Raw genomic sequence first — 20,335 nt, 5'->3', positions numbered from 1 at the left:
CTAATTTTTTTGTGTCATGAAGATGGTTTTTCCGGTTTTCTGGTCAATCGTTGGATTAATATAACTAGTTGAGCTTAAACTCGTTCCGAGCTCCATTTGAAGTGGCAAGTGTAATGTAAAGATTGCTAGATTTAGGGCTGTTCAATGAGTCGAGCTAATTCGAGCTCGGCTTGAACTATCTCGATAAACTTGACTTAAACTCGACTCGTTTATTAAACGAGTCACGTTCGAGTTAAGAAATGAACTCGACAACCTAAATGAATCAAGTTCGGTTAAACTAGGTTATGCTCGATAAAAAAAAATATATAAAATACTTCTCATAAAATTATCAAAAAATGTAGATTGTTCAAATGGGTATATAGTATGTATAATGTGGGAGGTTCCATGTTCAAGTCTATATGTTGCCTCTTCTTTTTTAAAAAAATATTATTTAATGAAATGCTTGGCTCCGCTCAAGCCAATCTTCGGCTCGAGCCGAGTTTGAGTTTTAAGAACTTAAGCCGAGTCGAGCTAATGAAATCCAACTCGAGTCAAGCTCAAGCCAAGTTCGAGCTCCTTTCAAGGCACACTAGTGAAGTTCGAGCTGACTCAACTCTGCTCCAACTCGCTTATGAACAACCCTAGCCAGATTGTAGAAGCACAATTTGATTATACAATTTTGGGTTAATCTTTTTTTCATTAGTTTGTATCAATATAAGTGAATAAAATATAAATTGACTTCACACATGAAAGCATGTATTAGTGGGCAGCAGGTAAGGAAAATACAATGTTGGACTTTTCTCTACATACATACACACACACATAATAGAGAGAGAGAGAGAGAGAGAGAGAGAGAGAGAGATAGATAGATGATATCATTTAAAGTCACTAAACCATCTTACCAACGCTGTTTATCTAAAACAGATGGATAATGAAATAAAGACAAGAAAAAAAAGTGTAAAATAATATTAGATGAAGAAAATATTGATCATATTTTCTCTTTCCATCATATTAGATGAGAAGTGCAAATTAAATTGAGTGGGTGATTTAAAAAAAACTAGAATTACCATACAATTTTCTTTTATATATATATATATATATATAAACTACAAACATACTAAAAAATTGAAGCCAAAAAATATATTTTAGTATGTAGCGTTAAACAAGGGAATAAAAACATGGTCAGAATACGTGGTAGGCATTATCGCCATGCTCTTTTACCCCGAAAAAAACAAAGTTTTTTTTTTTTTTTTTTTTTTGTTTCTTTCAGGTGGCCCTCGGAAATCCCGATACAGAAACCATGCAACTGTTTTTTCAATCGATTTTTCATTTTTAGAACATTTCCCAGTATTACCCCCACAGAAGATCCAAAAAGACGGTCTGGCCCCTGGAGCGGGAGGCTAGAGGGCGCCAGCTTACTACCAACAAATACCCATCCATTTCAAAGAGAGGTTGCCAGTGGATTGCGGCCCGCATTTTCCGGTGCAATTCGGTAATTCTTCCATTTTCTAAAACTTCTTTCATAATTGTTTTCCAAAAACCACCTGTATTCTATCTCCTTGTAAACTTTTTCAACTTTTACTAAAAAGCCCCTCACTCTCTATAATTTGAACGTAGAAAGTGGCCAAAAATTTTGCTATTGGAAAAGACGACGTAGAAAAACGTAATTTTTTCTTCAGTTCCAACGTGACATTATGTGAAAACTCGTCTTTCTTTCTGAGTGGACTTCGTGAGGCTTGTCTAGGAAATAGTAGAAAAGAAAGTTTCGATTTTAAGGTTTCGGTTAAATATTGGGCCTTAAATAAAAATTCTCGAAAGAAAAATTCCGTTGGTAAATTGAATAAAGAAAAAAAAAGGGGAAGGGCGGGGAAGGAGAAAGAAAAATCGCATCAGGCACCGTCGGTCTCTCCCTCTCTTGGAGGCCTCGTTTTAGTGATGCTTTTGAAGGATCCTTCGTTTCTTCTCTGATTGTTTGATCATTTGTTTATTGGCTTCCGCATTTCTCCACCCCCCTTTTTTTTTTCTAAATCCTGCCATTGATTCGGCTCGATTCTTCCAACCGGAGAGAGGGAAGGAGGACGATTGCTTTCTGAGGATTCGAACCAGCTACTTAGAGGCCCTTTCCTGTTGATCAAGGTGTCCCCCTCTCTCTCTCTGGTTTTATTTTGTTTTTGATGATTTTTCTCGAGAGCTGATATTCATTTTCCTGTAAATGACCTTGGTCTTCTTTCTTTTTGTTTGAAATTTCCTCATTGGTATTTTCTTTCCTGCTGCATTTCTCACAGATCTCCCTTTGGTGATCCCGGCCCCCTATTTTCATTTAACCTAGAATCTTCATCTGAGCTTGTGATTCCTCGGGAATTTCGGAATATGGAAGAATTGTCTTATCTTATTCTCTGTGTTCACTTCCCGACGTAGTTTCATTGGGATAATGGCTTTGTTCAAATTGACGTTTTAGGACTAAATGCTCTTCTTGTTGTGCACAGTGACCTCTGGATTCACCATTCTCGAGTCTGGTCTAGATGTGTGCTTCGATTTGTAATTATACCTCAGCCTTGTTCCCTTCTCCTTTCTTTTGTAGAATTGCTTCGATCTTCGCCTGCTGTGCGTGTTTTTACTATATTACTGTTTGTGACGTGGGAATATTGGTTGTTTTACTGTAGATAAGGGGACCTTCTTGGATTGCTAGTGCTAAAGGGGAAGGATATCATCAATGGAGGTTGACGACGCTGTGTCAGATTCTGAAATGAAGGTGAATCACACGAGCGGCATCAATGGTAACGTCTCAGGCAATGGGAAAGTTATGGAGATGGAAGGTGGACAAGGAAGTTCGGCCATCAAACGTCCAAATGGGAAATCAGAAAACATGACCGACCGGAAAGCAGGAGCTACTGATGCTTCAGGCGTTAAGAAATCGAGCCCTGCTAAGGTGATATATGGATTTTTAGTTAATCTCTCATATATAGTCGGTGTTATTCATCTAAAATCCATTGCGGGAGATGGATTTTTTACCATGCCTTCTGAGACCATCAACAGCGAATAACCCATAGGGTTCTATCTCTCCCATAAAATATTAAAAATTTACCATTTGGTCATAGAATTATGTCTCTGCTTTTCATCTTTGGTTTATATTGTTTACCTTTATAATGTCCTCCTAACATGTTGGATTCCCGTTTAGTTAGTTCGGTTATTATACTCAGCATCGGGCTAGGGGGCTTGTAAGGCATATGTAATGTAGGATAGTAGAGCTAACCACTCTGATCATCCCAAAAACCTGAAGCTACAAATGCCGGAATCAGGAAAGTAACAAATCTGCATTGCCTATTGATGAAAAGCTGCGAAGATCTAAGGTTGGGGTAAATTTTGAAAAAAAGGTCAAGTGTACTAAAGTGGTCCTGCGATGCAGCTTCTCCTGCTTCAAATGGTTCATGCACATTAGTTGCACATGCGAGGCACACTTCTCTCCATCATAGGAACACTAGGTCGCCCATTGATTGGGTGATTTTGAAGGCAATGGGGTAGATCTGCATATTGAATCAGAGCCTGCGCATACAATCTCAAGTACACCTGTTCATGTGTTTGGTCCTCTACCCGTACTTTCTTAAGCGGCTGTTTTTCTTTCTGCCTCTTGGCTTAGAGGAACACCTATAAACTACGACATGCTTTTATATGTTGCTTTCGCTGAAGAACAGAGTTTTCCATGATGATATGGTCGTTTTAATTTCACCCATTTTCTTCTGACAGAAACTTGGAAAATCTGTCTCAACGTTGTCCACCTCCAAGGTTTTACAACCCGATGGCTCCAAGTAAGTCTCTTTTACATACTTTTAGGTTTTCCCACTAAGATTTTGTCTACCAACTGGTGTTCTGGTAGGTCATATAAATCTCACTTTCTTTTTGGTTCTTATTCATCACCTATTGCTTCAGAGAACAGACCAAGTTGAAGCCCTTAAAACAAGGGTCACCTTTCAAAGTTGAAGAAGATGCAGAGTCTTCATCATCGTATCCTCTTGCTTGCAATCTTTTTTGTCTTTATATTGTTCCATTATCCACTTTTCATACAAGTTACAAACCCAAAGAAAAGTCGAATTTTGAAAGTCTTCTGGTGGTTTTTATCTTTTTTGTTATTATCTGGTTATTTTGGTCATATAAAGGTTTGCATGGTAAATTCTGGAGATCAGGAACCAATTCACTTTTTCATGTATCTCATGGTCTATTGGTAAACAAAAAAGGCTCAAACTCTCAAGCATTGTTGTCGATATGATGTGTATCATCCTTTCAATGCAATGATGCAAACACTGATGCAGTGCCTTCAGAAGATCAGCCGATGTAGGGCCTGAGTTGGCCAAATTGGCAGCCACAGCCCATATTGTTGACAACTTGACATACTTTTTCTAAAATAAAATATTTTAAGAGTACTGATAGTTAGACACAGGGTATTGCGTCCACTGATACATCGTACTTTTAGGAAACCCATGTGGCTCCAATACCAATATTTATATTGTTCCTCTGAAGTTATGTAGCAAACTCAAGAGGGTAAAAGCTTTTTTGCCTGTACATCTTATTACACATAGTTTTTGAAAACAGCTTCTATAAATGCCGACTTTTAAAATTAATCTTACAATAACCTTTTCTTTACTTGATTATATTAGGTCTGTCATAATGCTTACTTTGGCTTATTATTAGCATTGGTGTTTGTGGTAAAAGATGCCCTACTATTTGTACCTCTTACGGACAATGTCTTGTTCTGTCTGGCTGATCATGAAAGTGGACCCTTAAGCACATTTAGGTACCTCAACAATGAAGGTTCTAAACCTCGGAGAGTTAGCACTACTCCCTCATATAGTTTCAATTTTAAATGTAATGAGAGAGCTGAGAAAAGAAAGGAGGTGAGTATTCTTTTACTTTTTCAATGTTTTCTCAGCAGTATTCTTGTGATTACTTATTTAGGATAATGAGTAGCACACAAAGGATGTTTAAATGATATGGTAGAATACATGTTATGATTATCGGGTTTTCTGATATGAAACTAACTCTGAAACTAGTTTCATGGGTGTAACTATAGAAGATCGTGTTTAACTTATGATGCAACCCCTATCTTCACACAAGTTGCACCTTTGAAACACAAAATAGTGGTACTTTTTTCAAACGTGTTAGTTTCGTAATTTTCTTACGTCTAAATTCAACATAGCTTCTTGTTCCAAATTATTCTTTGGACCATGATTTTTTGAAATGAAAGTATGTTCTTTTCAATCAATCAAATTTTGATGCATTATGGGACTTTGATTTTTGTTTCCCTTGATTTTCCTTTTTTCTGCTTCGGAATAATGCATTTCAAAGGTTCTTATTTGTTAAGTAAGCTATGTAGATTATATCCATCAAATTATTTTGGTCTCAATCAGTTGATCGAATGTATTAAGGTGGGAAACACCGAGACACATTAAACTTGTGGCACACTATATATATATATAACAAATAACGTATCAAAGTTTTAAATGTTGAGGTTTTTTCTCGGGTATAATACGGCAAGCTTAAAAAAAGGGAAAAATATGGGAAAAATACGGTAAATTTTTAAAAATATTAAAAAAATAAAAATGGGGGAAAAATAAAATAAGTGAGAAGCTAATAACACAATCATCAAAAGATAAGTACATTTGCAATAAATAAAAAATAGAAAAATGACAAAAAAACTGTTTGGCATTAAAAAAACTGAAAAGAACGAAAAAAATGAAAAAAACCGCAAGAAAAAGTTTTTAATTTTTTTTCGAAAAAACTTATTTTTAAGTTTTAAACAACCATTTAATTTATCGCTTTTTTTTTTTTGAAAAAAACGTGTTTTCTGTGACTATTATATATATATATATATATATATATATATATATATATATATATATATATATATATATATATATATATACCCACACACACACATATTTATATATATGGCATACACATCCTAAGTAGTCAAATCACCAGTCAATGTCTAAGTTACACAGCCTTTAAAAAGCCCAGACCAGACCAGGAATGACTAGTTGTGGTCCTCTTGTAGTCCAAAGGTGTTAAAAAATGAACATCAGAAAAGTTAAATAACATTTGGAAATAGAAAAAATGAAACTTTCATAAACCTATTGTAATTTTTCTTTTACATATAAAAGAAAGAGGGGAAAAATACTTCCAAACTACTTCATTCCCTGCTGCTATTGAGATGCCTCACATTAGACTCATGCGTAGGTAGCATTGGTGGCCTAGGTGGGTCCTTGTCACAACTTTTCATTGGGTGTCCATGTGTCTGTGCATGATGGAAGGCGAGAGAGAGAGAGAGAGAGAGAGAGAGAGAGAGAGAGAGAGAGAGAGAATGGTGCTTGAATGTGCCTCCAATAGAAGGAATAGTTGATCTAATATTAGCTTCACCATTGCTTACTAGTTCTATTCAAAACTTGAGGAAAAGAACCATGCAAAGGAAGCTGAAAGGAGTTCCCTGCAAGCCAAATGCAAGGTTATATTTTGTTTTTTCTGATCAAATTTTGGTCACCTTGAGTAATCACGTATTTTCTGTAGTCACTATATGCATTATCCTGTGTGCAGGAGACTCAGGAAGCAGAGATTAAGATGCTTAGGAAGAGCATGATATTCAAAGCAACTCCAATGCCAAGTTTCTACCAGGAACCACCTCCTCCAAAAGTTGAACTGAAGAAGGTTAATATTGTATAATCATGACATGTTCTTGTTTCATACTGCTGTTTCACTTAAATTTTTGCATGTCTCAATGATGACGGCAAGACTTTACACAAGTTGCAGCACCAATCTGGATATCCTAATGGGAAATCTGCAAAAGTAGTTATTCAAGAAAAAAGGACGGGAAGAGCCCCTAGCTGTTCTTCTTTGTGCCCAACATGATTTTTCAGAAGACCAAAATTGTAGTGCTGCTTTGTCTCTTATGTCTGTTCAGAATTATTATGTGCCCTCTCCTTTCTCTAGTGGTAGCTATAACCTAAATTGCTGCAAGACTATATAATGGCTAATACATGTCCAGACATTATTCTGTATCCAACTCATACACTTAGGAGAATTGATATTAACTTTTTCTTTGCTGATAGCAGTATTTCTGTTGCTAAGTTAATTGCAAGAATCTTTCTTCCTTGATATAACCATGCTGACGGCTTTAGCCTCCTGGTTTGGTGCTTTGGTTTAGCTTTTCTTATTTATCCATATTGCACATGTATTGCGGAAATAAAACTGTTAAATGGGGTGACATGAAAGCACCAAGCAAATTGTGCATTCTTTTTTCCTGCTGTAGTTCTCCTTTGTATTTCCTTAAGCATCTAAATTTTATCTGTTATCAGGTTAATGCAATTTCTAAAACATTATTCTTGTGCTTAAGAGAAGGGCCCTTGTGTTTTAGAGGACTCTGCTCCATTTCTTTTGACCCCTTGAGTTATGGAGCTATGTTGCTTTTATGGGGAATGCTATCTCGTGATCTAAGCCAAATTATGGACCTTGGTTCACAAGGATGGCTGGGCATACATTCTCTAAGAATCTAAGATAGATATTTTTCATCAGTTCTTGAAGAACATGCAATTTCTACAACATGATTCCTGAAATTGTATGGATTGGTTACTTCATGCTTGAGAGAAGGGTTTCAAGCCATCTCTTTTGATCTTTTGAATTAGTTTGGTTGTTCAAGGAACATTCTCATCTAAAGATCCAAGCAATTTGATTGTCATGAATTGTTGATCATGGCCCATTTATGGAAGTGTCCGACTACAGTATTGGGATGTTCATAAATAGGTTTTTCCTGTTAGTTTTGTAATTGAATTGTCTTCCCTCAGAAAAACCTGCTGTGTGAAAGTAAAAATACAAAATCATGCCAAAGACACAGAATGAAATAGAAGAAACATGCAAGTTAAATTTCAGAGAAGCAAAAAAGATCACGAATTTCTCTTTAAGACATTGTGAAAGTTACAATTCTCTAGAAATTGCCTTTAGTGGTCATATTTCAAATTGTCGATGATGTTGGCAACTATCATCTAATATATGCAACTGAATTTTGTTAAACAATGAACACTTTTATTTTCCTTATACCTTCATGAATGCAAATCACTAGGTTGTCATGTTTTTGTATGAGTGAGAGAATAGTTTCAAAGTTGATTAACTATGGACTATGGAGTAGAATTAAGTGTCAATTAGAGAAAGCTGCTAAAGTTCATTTGGCTTGTTGATTGTAGAGAACGATTGGGAAACAAAAGAAATTTGCAGCTGAAATTTTTTGGTGCTTTGTTCCGCTACTGTACTGAAGGGCAGAAAATTCCACCACTTGACCGTTTCACCAGAAGTTTAAGCTCATGCCATGTTTTCCAGATTCTGTATTTAAAGCTCTGATAACAATGTTCTTTGATGAACTACAGAAGACACCGTTTCATGTGGTGCCCACACAGTAAAAATGTTCAGGTGTAGGATTTTCTGTATTTGTAGGTTTTATCGGAACCAACTGTGTTTGACCTTATTCTCTGGTTACACACAGACCTGTCCATGTTCAAGCTTCGGCAGAAGTTTAACATAATGTGGCCCTCATCTGACTATTTTCCTACACTGGAGTTATCTTTTAGATGAGGTTAAGCATCAACTATGAGGAAAAGAATTATGGTTTTTCTTTAATTAGTATTTTGATGCCACAGTTATTAGTGGACCTGGTACCTTACCTAAGCATCCTGGAACCCTTTCAATACCTTTCTGTGAATGATGGCATTAATCTCCAAGGATGAGGAGGAGGGAGGGTTGTTGATATATGTATTAGTTTCCTGAGCCTAGATTATGTTAACATGGCCTGGCTGGGGTATTCTTATTTTTTTATGCTAATTGGAGTCCTATTAACTAGAGCAAAACAGATGGACACAAAGACTGGGGAATTATAGTGCAGAAGATGATGAAGGCTATTTGAGCTTTTTTTGAGCCTACGGAAACTATGAGAAATTTTGTGTTTTATCCTCCATTTACTTGGTTGCAGTAATTTCTTTGTGGGTTTTCTTCTCAGAGAGGGAACCTAATAGTCAAAAGCGTGCCTAGGTTGTAAGTGGTCATCTTCATGACTATGCTGGGTCACCTAGTGACCAAGTGAAAAAAATTTGTTTTGGAATTCCTTTTTTCTTCATCTTTACTTTTGCCTTTCTTTGTTGTTGTTGTTGTTGTTCTTCTTCTTCTTTCTTTCATTTACCTTTTTGGCCCACCTAGTTCCAGCCTTGGTGGTCCCTAGTCCTTTTAAATGTCCACTATCTATGCTGTGAAAGCACCTTCGATTAGCAAGGGAGCAAAGGACCTGCTGTCCTTTACTTTTCCAACCCTATAGGCATGTCGAGTGGATATATTATTAAGGGATGGGTTATTGTGGCTTTCTGAGAGTCGTGGTGCAAAAGAAATCCCATCAACTTAGTCAAGTTCCATATGTAAATAAACATTATCTGGGAGAGAACATATTCGATCTTTATGGTCATAATAACTACTGATTTTATTACAGTTGTAGGAAGCATTATTAGAACTGATCCTACACTAAGATTGCAGGCCCTTGTTTCTCCTGACATTTTGCAGTGTAATATTCGTTAGTTATTCTTCATGTTTTAAGCAGAGGAAAGCAAGTTTGCACCTTTATGGAATATAATGATGTGATGTGTTGTAGCGGCTGTTAGGCTATCAATGTTGCTCTCTCTCTCTCTCTCTCGCTTTTTAAACATGGAATTAATCTTTGTACCATCCAAAGGAAAAGGAAAGGGGAGGGAAGAAAGAGAAAAAGAAGATAGATGGAATGGAGTGTTATTTCCCTGTGTTTCCTCTGTATCACATGCAGAGGAAGAAGGAATTAGAGGGTGACCACTCTCCTCTTCTCTCTCTGCAGATCTCTCCTCTCCCACTATTTTCTCAAACAAAGAAAAAGAGGGGAAGAAAGGGATACCACCCTCCTCTATCTCTCTATCAAGATCCACAAGTTCTTTAAGAACTTAACTTCATCAATTTTATCTTTGTCTTAAAAATATAGGAAACAACTGCAAGTTTCATGTTTAAATCAGACCTGATGTCTGATGATGCTTAGTTCTTTTGGCTTGTTAAATCTAAACCAGATTTGAAATGCATTGTGTTTAACTCAATCAAATGCATTTGTGTCCTGAATAATTTTTATGAAAAACATGTGGAAGGTAGTGCATTGCTGTCAAGAATGTAAGATCAACTTCCATATGTATGTGTGTGTGAAATGACTTAATTTGCATTTCATGTTCTTGGGACTGTGAATCCAAAGTCCTTTAACCTTGATGTGGTTGCCTTGCCTTGTGTTTGTGAAGTTCAGCTTTTCAAGTTTCAATTGTCCAATTGAGTTTTTTGCATACTCATTATTCCAAGCTATTAAATAGAATTTATCCAGGGACAGAGCCAGGATTTGATTTTTGGAAGGGGCTGAACAATTCAATGACCCATTAAATAAAATGTTAAAATTTTCTTCTTGGGGGCCAACTGGATTGTTTCAAAAGTTTAAAGGGGCAAACTGAAATTTAAGAAAATTACTATTTAAAAATTATTTTTCAAAACTTCAGAGGGTGCATTGGCCCCTGCCCACCCTTCCGGCTCTGCCGCTGAAGTTAACAGCCTCCTGACCACTCGATGCATATTTTATGCATTTGCCTATTGGAATTAGTGGTCAAGTCTGACTGACAGTTCAAACTTCAAAGTGACTTTAGTTTGTTGCCTAGGATGTTATAAAACATAGTTGTAATATCGTTGTGCCAGATCTCTTAGCTCTACCTTTGCCTATAGATGAGATTTGCTATCACATTTTTTTCTACCCTCAAATTTTATGGAGTGGTAAAAGTAAACCAGTCTCAAGATGGTACTAGTTTAAGGCATCTCTCTCTCTTTCTCTCTCTGTGACAAAAACATGTCCTTTATATTTTCATAAACGATTTTTCTTGCTCGGAGAAATGAGCAGGACCAGTCGGCTGGCTCATCCAGTCACAAATTTTTACATTTTTTTAAAAAATAATTTATGTCGATGTGCTTTTCATGTCTAAAACTATGAAAATCAATATAAAAATTGTATTTCCTAGGCACACTGAATGAATTTCATAAGCAAAAAATTCTGAGAGTTAACAATTAAAATTTTATATAAGCTTAGTTACACTTGAAAAATACCAATTTTATTATAGATTTGTCATGTTTTGTTTATGAAATGCATCCATCTCAGTTGATTCTGCAAGAAAGTAAAATATGTAAAAAAAATGGACTACGTCATTGGCTTTCTTTTTACTTTGTCAGTGTGATGCAAGGAACAATGGAATTTCTTCTTTGGTCATGTTAGGGGCAGGGAATTGGAAGGAAAAGTGTTGATGAAGGAACATGAAATTCAATAAAACTTACAGTTCACGGAAATAGATGGGCAAAAACAGAATATGTCCAATAAATCGTACGGTAACTTCACAAAGTCTTTAGGGAGTTCAGGTTCTTGTCAGTCTTGGAAATAACTTGGTCATCCTGAGTTGGAGTATTGCTGCCTGTCTTAGTGCATTTTTATTCAGTTGAAGCTGCTAGCAGTCCATATAAAAGTAACTTGCTATAGCTACTTCTTGCCTTGTGATGTTGTGTATTCCTAGTCATAGCCTCACAATTGAAGTGCTTATAATAGAGACTGACGATGCAGATACCACCAACACGACCAAGATCACCAAAGTTAGGCCGGCACAAGAGTTTTAATGAAGCAGGTGATGATGATGGGAATGCAGTTCAGTCTTGCACGGTGGAACGCCTGAGCCTGGACGAGACCAAGACAGCTAATGGTAGCCTCCACATAGGGAAAGATTCCAAGAGGCCACAACGAAGATCTCTCCCGAGACTTCCTTCAGAGAAAACACATGATATCAAGCATGATACTGATTCAACAAATCACTCGTCTAATCTGGAGCACATGGATTCTGTTGTGGTTGCCACAACTGAAAGCGAAGCATTTGATCCTGTTGTCCAAACCCGACCTGAAATGGAGCAGGAATAGAAGGCAGAATCAAAGCTAGAGCTGGAGCCTGTGCTGAATTCAGAGCTATGATATGCGAGATTACAAATGAGCACCTGAAAACATGAGGAAGAAACTACCGCTACAATCTTACATATATGAAGGGCGCAATACCAGTAATCTTAATGACAGGAAAGGCAAGAATGTCTGTTGTATTATATTCATAATCCACAAATACCTACCCTCGGTTTTCTAGTGAGCTTTTCTCCGTTCACTTTTTGTAATACCAATTTGGTAAGCAGCACTCACGATTAATTCCCAATTTGCAGGAATGTTATAATATTCATGGTGGCTTTGTCCGTTACTTGCTTCTCGTTATTTTTGTTCTCCTTTAATCTATTATTTGCTGCATATTGCAAGTTTCATTGTTTGAGCACCTTCATTTGTATGAACAAGCACTGATGAGATTTACTTTGCAGCTTGATAGAAAAAGTTTACTTCGTTGAAGGAAGAATGCTATGTGACATATAGTAGCTCTTATTAGCTCGGTTTCTCAAGCCAGAATAGTCATAAACGATCAATAACCTTTTTTGGGGTATTCGTCTTTTTTACAGATACTGAAAATATAATGTAGTTTTAATAGATGAAAAAAAAAGGAGGTGAAGAAGCTTTGTATTATCATAGCAGACGAAGTTTTATATCCGTATTGCATCTAAATATGTGCAAATTCAGATCTGTTTTCCCAATAAAAGTTGTTCAAATATTTTATTTGCAAGGTTTTTCAAGCTCAAAATTTCCTGCAAATTTTATCAACACAATATTAGACATGGCAGAATTAGGCCATAACTACTGTTTGAGATAAATAACTCTATTTGTACCTCATCTCTGTTTGAGATAAATAACTCTATTTGTACCTCATCTCTCTTTTCATTAAATGCTCAACGGATAAGTGATTATGTTCAGCAAAACATTGAATGAGGAGAAAAATAGAATTGTTTTATGACACAACTACCCTGAGTCATATTGCAAATAATATAGATCCTTTCATGCTTTCATGTCAAGTCATTTTTAGGAGAACCAATATTACATTAAAAATTTTGGGAAATTTCAAAAGGATTATATATCCATGTGAAGGGATGTCAATATATCTGATTTTGATTGGATATCTGATCAAACTGTTTTAAAAAAAAAATTGATATGAAACACTAAATCAATAAATCGGATTGGATTCTGATTTAACAAATGTTATTTGATCATATTCATTATTCGGATTTGTACTTAATTTGGATCTGATTTAGTTTTAAATAAGTATCTGAATATGTGAGCATACATCAGATTTGATTCTGATCCATTCACATCCTTACCTCTGTGCCATATTGCCTTAATGGATAACATTTTTAAATGCAGACAGTAATAATCCCTTGGGAGACATGTAATTCAACACACGGAGCACGGCTTAGGTCAGTTTCAAAATGAACACGCGTGAAGAGAGGGAGAGAGAGAAGAGATCATTCCCAATGATTGCAGAGAATCAGAATATATCTTCACAGGAGTTGGTGTAATGGGAAGATCATCATATGAAGCAAAATGAGTCTGACAAGGGATATTGTGATCATCTCATTACAAAAAAACTTGAGGGAATTCATTTCACTTGTCGAGCAGCCAATATCTAGGAGTCCATGACTGTGAAATGAAGATAATTTTGTGCTTAGGATCTCAGAACTTCCTATTGCATGATATATAGAAGCTAGTTTTTTGAACTTGTACATGTTTTAAATTTTTTGTTTAGTTTGTTTGGCAAAAATATGTAAATCAAGGGCTCGTTTTCTCCCTCCCTTGCTGATAAGGATTCTAAAGCATTAATAAATTGGCAGTTCATTATTGAAAATAGATGCATCTACGTGATTGAGCAAAATCATGAAAACTTTTACTTTATAATCTTTCAGGGTGTCTTTGTACGATCGAATTCTACTTTCCGAAGCGTCAGCTCTCACAGGCTTTTCATCTCAGTTGGATATCTATGTGAAAAAGAAAGAGACGAGACAAGCGCTGAACGAGATCAAGGATAGAGAAACGAGTTGGGCGCAGAGAAAAGGGAGAAAAGGGAAATAGAGAGAGAGAAGAGACGAGAGGAAGAGAATAGTATATTTCTTTTGATTGATCTTTCATAGTTATATACAAAAAATTTGTACACGATTTCAACAACCTTTGGCTCATCTTATCTCACAACTTTCGAGTTCATCCAATGCTCTCTTTACGCAAGTTCATCCAAATGAAATGTTTATCGTTAAGATAAGCAGCAAATAAGGAGGAGATGAGATAAAGAAAATCTTTTTTTTTAACACTTCCCCTCAAACTGAGCGTAGAGATTTCGTACGCTTAGTTTGGATAGAAGATAATTAAATGATTCCTTGCCTAAAGCCTTAGTGAATAAGTCTCTGCCAGCTGATCTTTGCTCTTAATGTAACTGGTTCTCACTAAACCTTGATTTATTTTTTCTCACACCACATGACAGTCTAAATCTATATGCTTGGTACGTTCGTGAAAAACTGGATTTGCTGCAATATGCATGGCAGCATGATTGTCGCAATATAGATTTTCCAGTTGTGAATGTCTCACGCCTAGATCCATCAACAAGAACTTTAACCAAGTCACTTCACATACTGCATTTGCCATTGCCCTGTATTTTGCTTCTGCAGAGGAGCGAGATATTGTGGGCTGTTTTTTTGTCTTCCATGAAATTAGAGAATCACCAAGAAGAACACAATAATCAGTTACTGACCTTCGCGTTTCATGACACGCTGCCCAATCAGAGTCACAGAATACACTCATTTGAAGATTAGTTTGTTTACTAAGTAGAATGCCTTGTCCTGACTTCAACTTGATATACTTGACCACTTTTAATGCAGCTTGAAGATGTATCTCACGTGGTGTTTGCATGAAGCGACTTAACAAGTGAACTGCAAATTGAATATCGGGCTTTGTTATACTTAAATAGATTAGCCATCCTACCAGTCTTCTATACATAGTCGGATCTCTTAGCAAGACTTTGTGTGGAGTCGAGTCCGTGCTTTTGTTCCATTGAAAATTCTACTGGCTTGGCACCCAACATACTTGTTTTGCTTATAATGTAGAGAGCATACTTTTGTTGTGAAACATAAATTCTTGTGCTTGAGCGGGCAATTTCTAGACCCAAAAAATATTTAAGAGTACCAAGATCTTTCATATGAAATTTCTGACATAAAGACTGCTTAAATTTGTCAATCTGCTCCTTGGTGTTGCCTGTAATAATAAGGTCGCCCACATAAACAAGAACAATAACAAAAAATTGACCTTGTTTGTAAGTGAACAATGTGTGATCAACCTTTGATTGACTGAATCCAAACTCCACCAGTGCCAACGATAACTTGTGAAACCAATTTCGATGAGACTGTTTGAGACCGTAGAGAGATTTATGTAAATTTACATATTAGATTCTCCCCCTTACGGTCATATCCTGGTGGAACTTGCATATAGACTTCTTCAAGTAAATCGCCATGAAGAAAGACATTATTCACATCCATTTGGTATAGTAACCAATCATTCGCCACAACGACTGAAAGTAAAGTTCGGACAGCTACCATTTTTGTGACTGGTGCAAATGTCTCATTGTAGTCGAGTCCTTCCTGTTGGGAATAACCTTTGGCAACCAGTCGTTCCTTGTATCGCTCAATAGTACCATCTGATCTGAACGTGATTTTGAAAACCCACTTACAACCGATGGTTTTAACTCCTTCTGGCAAGGTGGTCATCGTCCAAGTGTATTTTTCCTTTAGTGCACTAATTTCTGAGTTCATTGCCTCTCGCCACTCCCTATGTCCAACTGCCTCTTCAAAGGTTTTTTGGTTCAGATGTGGACACTATGGCTGCTAAGAAACAAGAGTATTGAGAAGAGAAACGAGAAAGTGAAATAAAGTTAGAAAGAGGATACCTGGTGCCTTTTATTTTACTGGACGTCGAGATACCATTGATCGAGGGAGCCGAAATAAGAGAGAAATAGAAATCCCGCATCCAAATAACTGGCCGTTTTGGACGAGTGGATCTTCTTAATGATTCGGTGGGCTCTGGTTCAGCAATGGAGCTTGATGAAGTAGATTGAGGTGGTTGAACAACCTCGGTAATGGGTCATGATCAACAGACACATTTGATGGATTAGGATTTGGTTCAGGTATAAGTGTCTTTGGGCTGCTGTTATCATGAATAACATTATCCAAGAGACTAACTTAGTCAACTTGGGTAATTGACAAAGGCAATACGGGCAAAATATTTTCATTCTTTCTTTCTTGCTGAAAGGGCAAAATAGTTTCATAGAAAATGACATCTCGACTAGTAAAAAACTTTTTACTTTCTAGATCATATACTTTATATGCTTTCTGTCCTTCAGGGTAACCAAGAAATATGCATTTACGAGCTCTAAAATCAAATTTATCTCTACTGTGGTCATTGTTTGTAGCATAACAAAGTGATCCAAAAATACACAAATGCTTGAAGTTTGGTTTTTTGTTAAACAATTTAAACGTGACTTTCCTTTCAAAACCGGAGTTGGGATGCAGTTGATTAAGTAAGCTGCTGTTAAAACACACTCTTCCCACAAATGTTTTCGCTCTACTACTCCATTCTATTGTGGAGTAGCGACACAACTATGTTGTTGTAAAGTTCCTTGCATTTGAAAGAAAGATTTTATTTCATATGAAAAAAAATTCAAACCCATTATCTGAGCGCACATTACTAATATAGACTCCAAATTGATTTTTAATCATGACAAAAAAAAATTTCATGAGATTAAATGTTTCATGTTTATGTCTCATTAGAAAAACCCACGTAGATCTCATATAGTCATCAACTATACTTAAAAAATAATGTGCTCAAGTAAGATTGTACGGTCCCCAAATATCACAATGTATTAATTTCAAAAGGCTTTGATGTTTCAATACTACTTAAATCAAACTTCAAGCGAGTTTGTTTTGCGCGATGACAAGTATCACAACAAATTTGTTTATTCAAATCACAATTCAAATCACAATTCAAACCTATATAAGAATCAACAAGTTTAAGACGAGAAAAAGAAAGATGACCGAACCACATATGCCAGAGATCTTGGGAAGAGGACACAATAAAGCAGCTTGTGGATGAAATCACTAGATCGAGTTCATATATGTCTTCTCTTTCTTTACCCTGACCAATCGTCGTCCTCAACGCCAGGTCCTGCAAGACACAATGGGTAGGAAAGAAAGTTAAGAACAGTTTAGTGCTTTGGTCAATTGACTCACAGAGTAGGTTCACTTTAAAAGAGGGAATAAGCAAGGAATTTTCAAGAGTTAAAGGTGGTAGTTTAACATCACTAAATTGATGAACAGTTATTGTATGTCCATTAGGCAAGTTTATAGGTACTTGGCGATTTGTTGGTTTTTGAAGTAGAGAGCTATCGGCACAAATGTGTCGACTTGCTCCAGAATCGATAATCCAAGGAAGATGAGATGTATTACCTGTGAAATTGATAGAGACAGACAGAGTTTTAACAAGTGGTAAGAGTTTATGATACTCATCCATAGTGCATGAAGGTACAACTTTACGATTATGACTGTGATTGCCAGAAAAACTAGTACCATCGCTTGGTTGGAGATCCACCGGCCTTTGATTATGAATGGTCGCTGCAAATTATGGTGGCCGAAAATTCATGTTTGAACCACCACCTTGTGTGCCCTCACTCGAGTTACAACGGTGCGTGACACCGATCAGTTCTGATTACATCCCTGGTCGAGCAAGAGTTGCTGCCAAGCGAAGAAAAAGAAGCGCCAAAAAAAAAAAACTTGAAACAAAGAGAGGAACGACTCCTCCTCGGTTGCACATGGCCTGCAGCAACTGAAATAGGCTTACGCCTGGCCTTCAGCACTCTCTTCACTTTCGTCAGATATGAAACAGATTTAGCTCGACAACAGGTTCTCTCAACCCTTCACCGAGTCACAAACTTAAGCAGTCGTGTTTGCACACCACCGAGGAGGAAGGAAATCCCTCGGTATTCAGCACACCTGGACAGCTTCCTCCCTCATGAACAGTCGCTGCCACGAGCTTCCAACTGAGTCCTCTCCTTGGTCGCACCTCAGCTCATAACAGAACACGAGATCATAATCTTTATAAAAACAGGAAGTGAGGGAAATCAGCAAGGTTCTACACTTCACCGAATTTCAATTGGACCCCTATTTCTGTGTTGAATTAGGGAGAGCAATCGCCGGATTGGTGTCGGTGAACACCTCTTCAACCAGCTACCAAATCTGCTACAGGCGCAGCAGCTCCTACTGTCAACCAGCTCCATCTCCTCTCCAATCAGTTCAGCCATTTTGTGTTACAGAAAGGGACGTGAGCAAGGATCCCCTTCAGGTCTGGTTCCAGCTACAACAGGATAGTGCTCCGGTGGCAGAATTGTGTAAAATCATGGGAAGCTCCAAAAATCACCAAAATCGCTCAGGAGAACACCATCAGGATTGGACACCCAACAGCTCGCCTCGAAATGAGCTCCCCAGCAAGAACGCGTGAAGGATCTTTGGCCGCCGCTGGGGGCTCCTTGAAGAACAGAGTTCTTCCTCCTCGCCCAAATCGATCTCCAAATGGGAGCAGATTGGATTAAGAGAAAACCAAATCAGAAGTAGACAATAAGAGCATGGTTTAACGTATCACCAGAGAGGGTTTTTGCCCCAATTTGTTGTGCGAAATCGGGATGCTTCGAGGCTGTGCCTCGTTCAGATTTTCTGGTGACTTTGCAGCAACCGGTTGTGCTGAGGAGGAATTGCTGCTCGCAGAAAATCCCTCAAACCTTTGATTAGGCTGAAAACGGTCGGGACTCTTCAATCACAGAAAATAGAACAGAAGACGCTAGTGCAAGTCATTACTGTCGAACAATGAAGACAGCAGAGAAGATCTTGGTGTTGGAAGGTCCGGCGCAGCTAGACTGAACCAGCAAACTGAAGCACGATGAGCCCATCATGCCTTGCCTTACATCGACGATGAGTGACTCTGATACCATGTGAAAAAGAAAGAGACGAGACGAGCGCTGAATGATCAAGGAGAGAGAAACGAGTTGGGCGCAGAGAAAAGGGAAATAGAGAGAAAGAGAAGAGACGAGAGGAAGAGAATAGTATATTTCTTTTGATTGATCTTTCACACTTATATACAAAAAATTTGTACACGATTTCAACAACCTTTGGCTCATCTTATCCCACAAAGTTGATTGATCTTTCACACTTATATACAAAAAATTTGTACACGATTTCAACAACCTTTGGCTCATCTTATCCCACAACTTTGGAGTTCATCCAATGCTCTCTTTAGGCATGTTCATTCAAATGAAATGCTTATCGTTAAGATAAGCAGCAAATAAGGAGGAGATGAGATAAGGAAATTTTTTTTTTTTAACAATCTACAATACCACGCCAAGCAGGAATTCAAGTTGCAGGCCTGAGTATGGCCTTGGCATGTTGCAGAAAAGGGCTGTAGCCTGAAAATATTATTCCAGAACATCCCACAGCTGATCTAGCCATATATCCTAACATCTCCACACCTGCTAGTTCCATATAATCAACTCCCATTGAAGAAAATCCAAAACAAAAGCACTAAGGAGAAAATCTTTGTCACCGCTTTAGTGATGAACATTAAAGGTTCTTGAGAAATATAGTAATTATATACATCTTGGCTTCTTCAGTGTTAAAGCATGTTTTGACACCAACAGAAATGAGTTGGCTAAACGATCCACTGTGTAAACTACAAACTTAATTACTTCCAACTTAGCTTCAAATTTCAGCTAAAAGGCAAAGACCCTTGGGCCTAATTGACAGTATATTATACATATTATACATGAGATATGAGAGCACTGCAGTGGTTTTCCTTTCTAAGTTACAATTACCATGTTAATTTATGTTCTGTTCCTGCAGGCGACTCAACTCTTTCTTCGACCTCCAAAGAAACAATTCTGCACTCCGTAGTCTTCATTGTGCGATTGCATATATGCCTGACAGTAATATTCGTTGACCTCCTTCTGTATCTCCCATCAGTCATCTTGAATTTAAACGCGCCTGAAACCTGCTCGGCCATGCATGTGATGAAGCCATGCAGTCTCGCTCGTAGCCTCCAGGGAAAGATTGCAGGCAGCCATTGTCGGAGCTCTCTGTGCTTTCTGCAGTGGAAAGGACGACTAATGTTGAATGCCACCAAATAGTTGAACATGAACCTGATCTCATCTGTAATAAGCGGTACATAATTGAGCATGCACCTGCAGATGGTCCACATGACCTGCCACCACGCCTTCCGTAGTGCAGTTCCCCAGTACTGCGACGAGGTTCG

The 20,335-nt window shown here is 37.4% G+C and overlaps 1 protein-coding gene and 1 long non-coding RNA gene across 4 annotated transcripts; one reads left to right on the top strand and one right to left on the bottom strand.

Moving 5' to 3' along the window:
- Positions 1-1,841: 1,841 nt before the first annotated feature.
- On the top strand, positions 1,842-12,326 carry LOC116267619 (protein WVD2-like 5). Of its 2 annotated transcripts, XM_031649473.2 has the most exons (9): positions 1,842-2,115; positions 2,466-2,517; positions 2,643-2,908; positions 3,724-3,785; positions 3,907-3,981; positions 4,769-4,868; positions 6,404-6,475; positions 6,565-6,675; positions 11,657-12,326. In XM_031649473.2, exons 3-9 carry the CDS (start codon positions 2,693-2,695, stop codon positions 12,002-12,004), a joined length of 984 nt encoding a protein of 327 aa, XP_031505333.1. In that variant the 5' UTR covers positions 1,842-2,115; positions 2,466-2,517; positions 2,643-2,692; the 3' UTR covers positions 12,005-12,326. The 2 variants fall into 2 exon arrangements, with proteins under 2 accessions (XP_031505333.1, XP_031505332.1); XM_031649472.2 differs by lacking the exon at positions 2,466-2,517.
- A 4,656-nt stretch (positions 12,327-16,982) lies between these two features.
- Positions 16,983-19,230, bottom strand: LOC126409251 (uncharacterized). Of its 2 annotated transcripts, none has more exons than XR_007572119.1 (2): positions 17,488-19,230; positions 16,983-17,206 (listed from the first exon to the last, which is right to left on the bottom strand). It is a non-coding gene; the product is annotated as an uncharacterized LOC126409251 (long non-coding RNA). The 2 variants fall into 2 exon arrangements; XR_007572118.1 differs by having other exon boundaries at positions 17,608-19,230.
- Between the last annotated feature and the right edge of the window lie 1,105 nt (positions 19,231-20,335).

Source organism: Nymphaea colorata, chromosome 14 (assembly GCF_008831285.2).
Source record: "Nymphaea colorata isolate Beijing-Zhang1983 chromosome 14, ASM883128v2, whole genome shotgun sequence".
Lineage (NCBI taxonomy): Eukaryota > Viridiplantae > Streptophyta > Magnoliopsida > Nymphaeales > Nymphaeaceae > Nymphaea > Nymphaea colorata.
Note: the sequence above shows the minus strand (reverse complement) of the source record. Positions and strands in the feature narration are given on the sequence as shown.

Bases quoted from the DNA above. Each gene is read 5' to 3' on its own strand.
- LOC116267619 (XM_031649472.2), top strand. From the start codon at position 2,693: ATGGAGGTTGACGACGCTGTGTCAGATTCTGAAATGAAGGTGAATCAC. The intron at 3,982-4,768 runs GTATCCTCTTGC...AAGCACATTTAG, and splicing joins GATGCAGAGTCTTCATCATC to GTACCTCAACAATGAAGGTT. The intron at 6,476-6,564 runs GTTATATTTTGT...TCCTGTGTGCAG, and splicing joins CCCTGCAAGCCAAATGCAAG to GAGACTCAGGAAGCAGAGAT.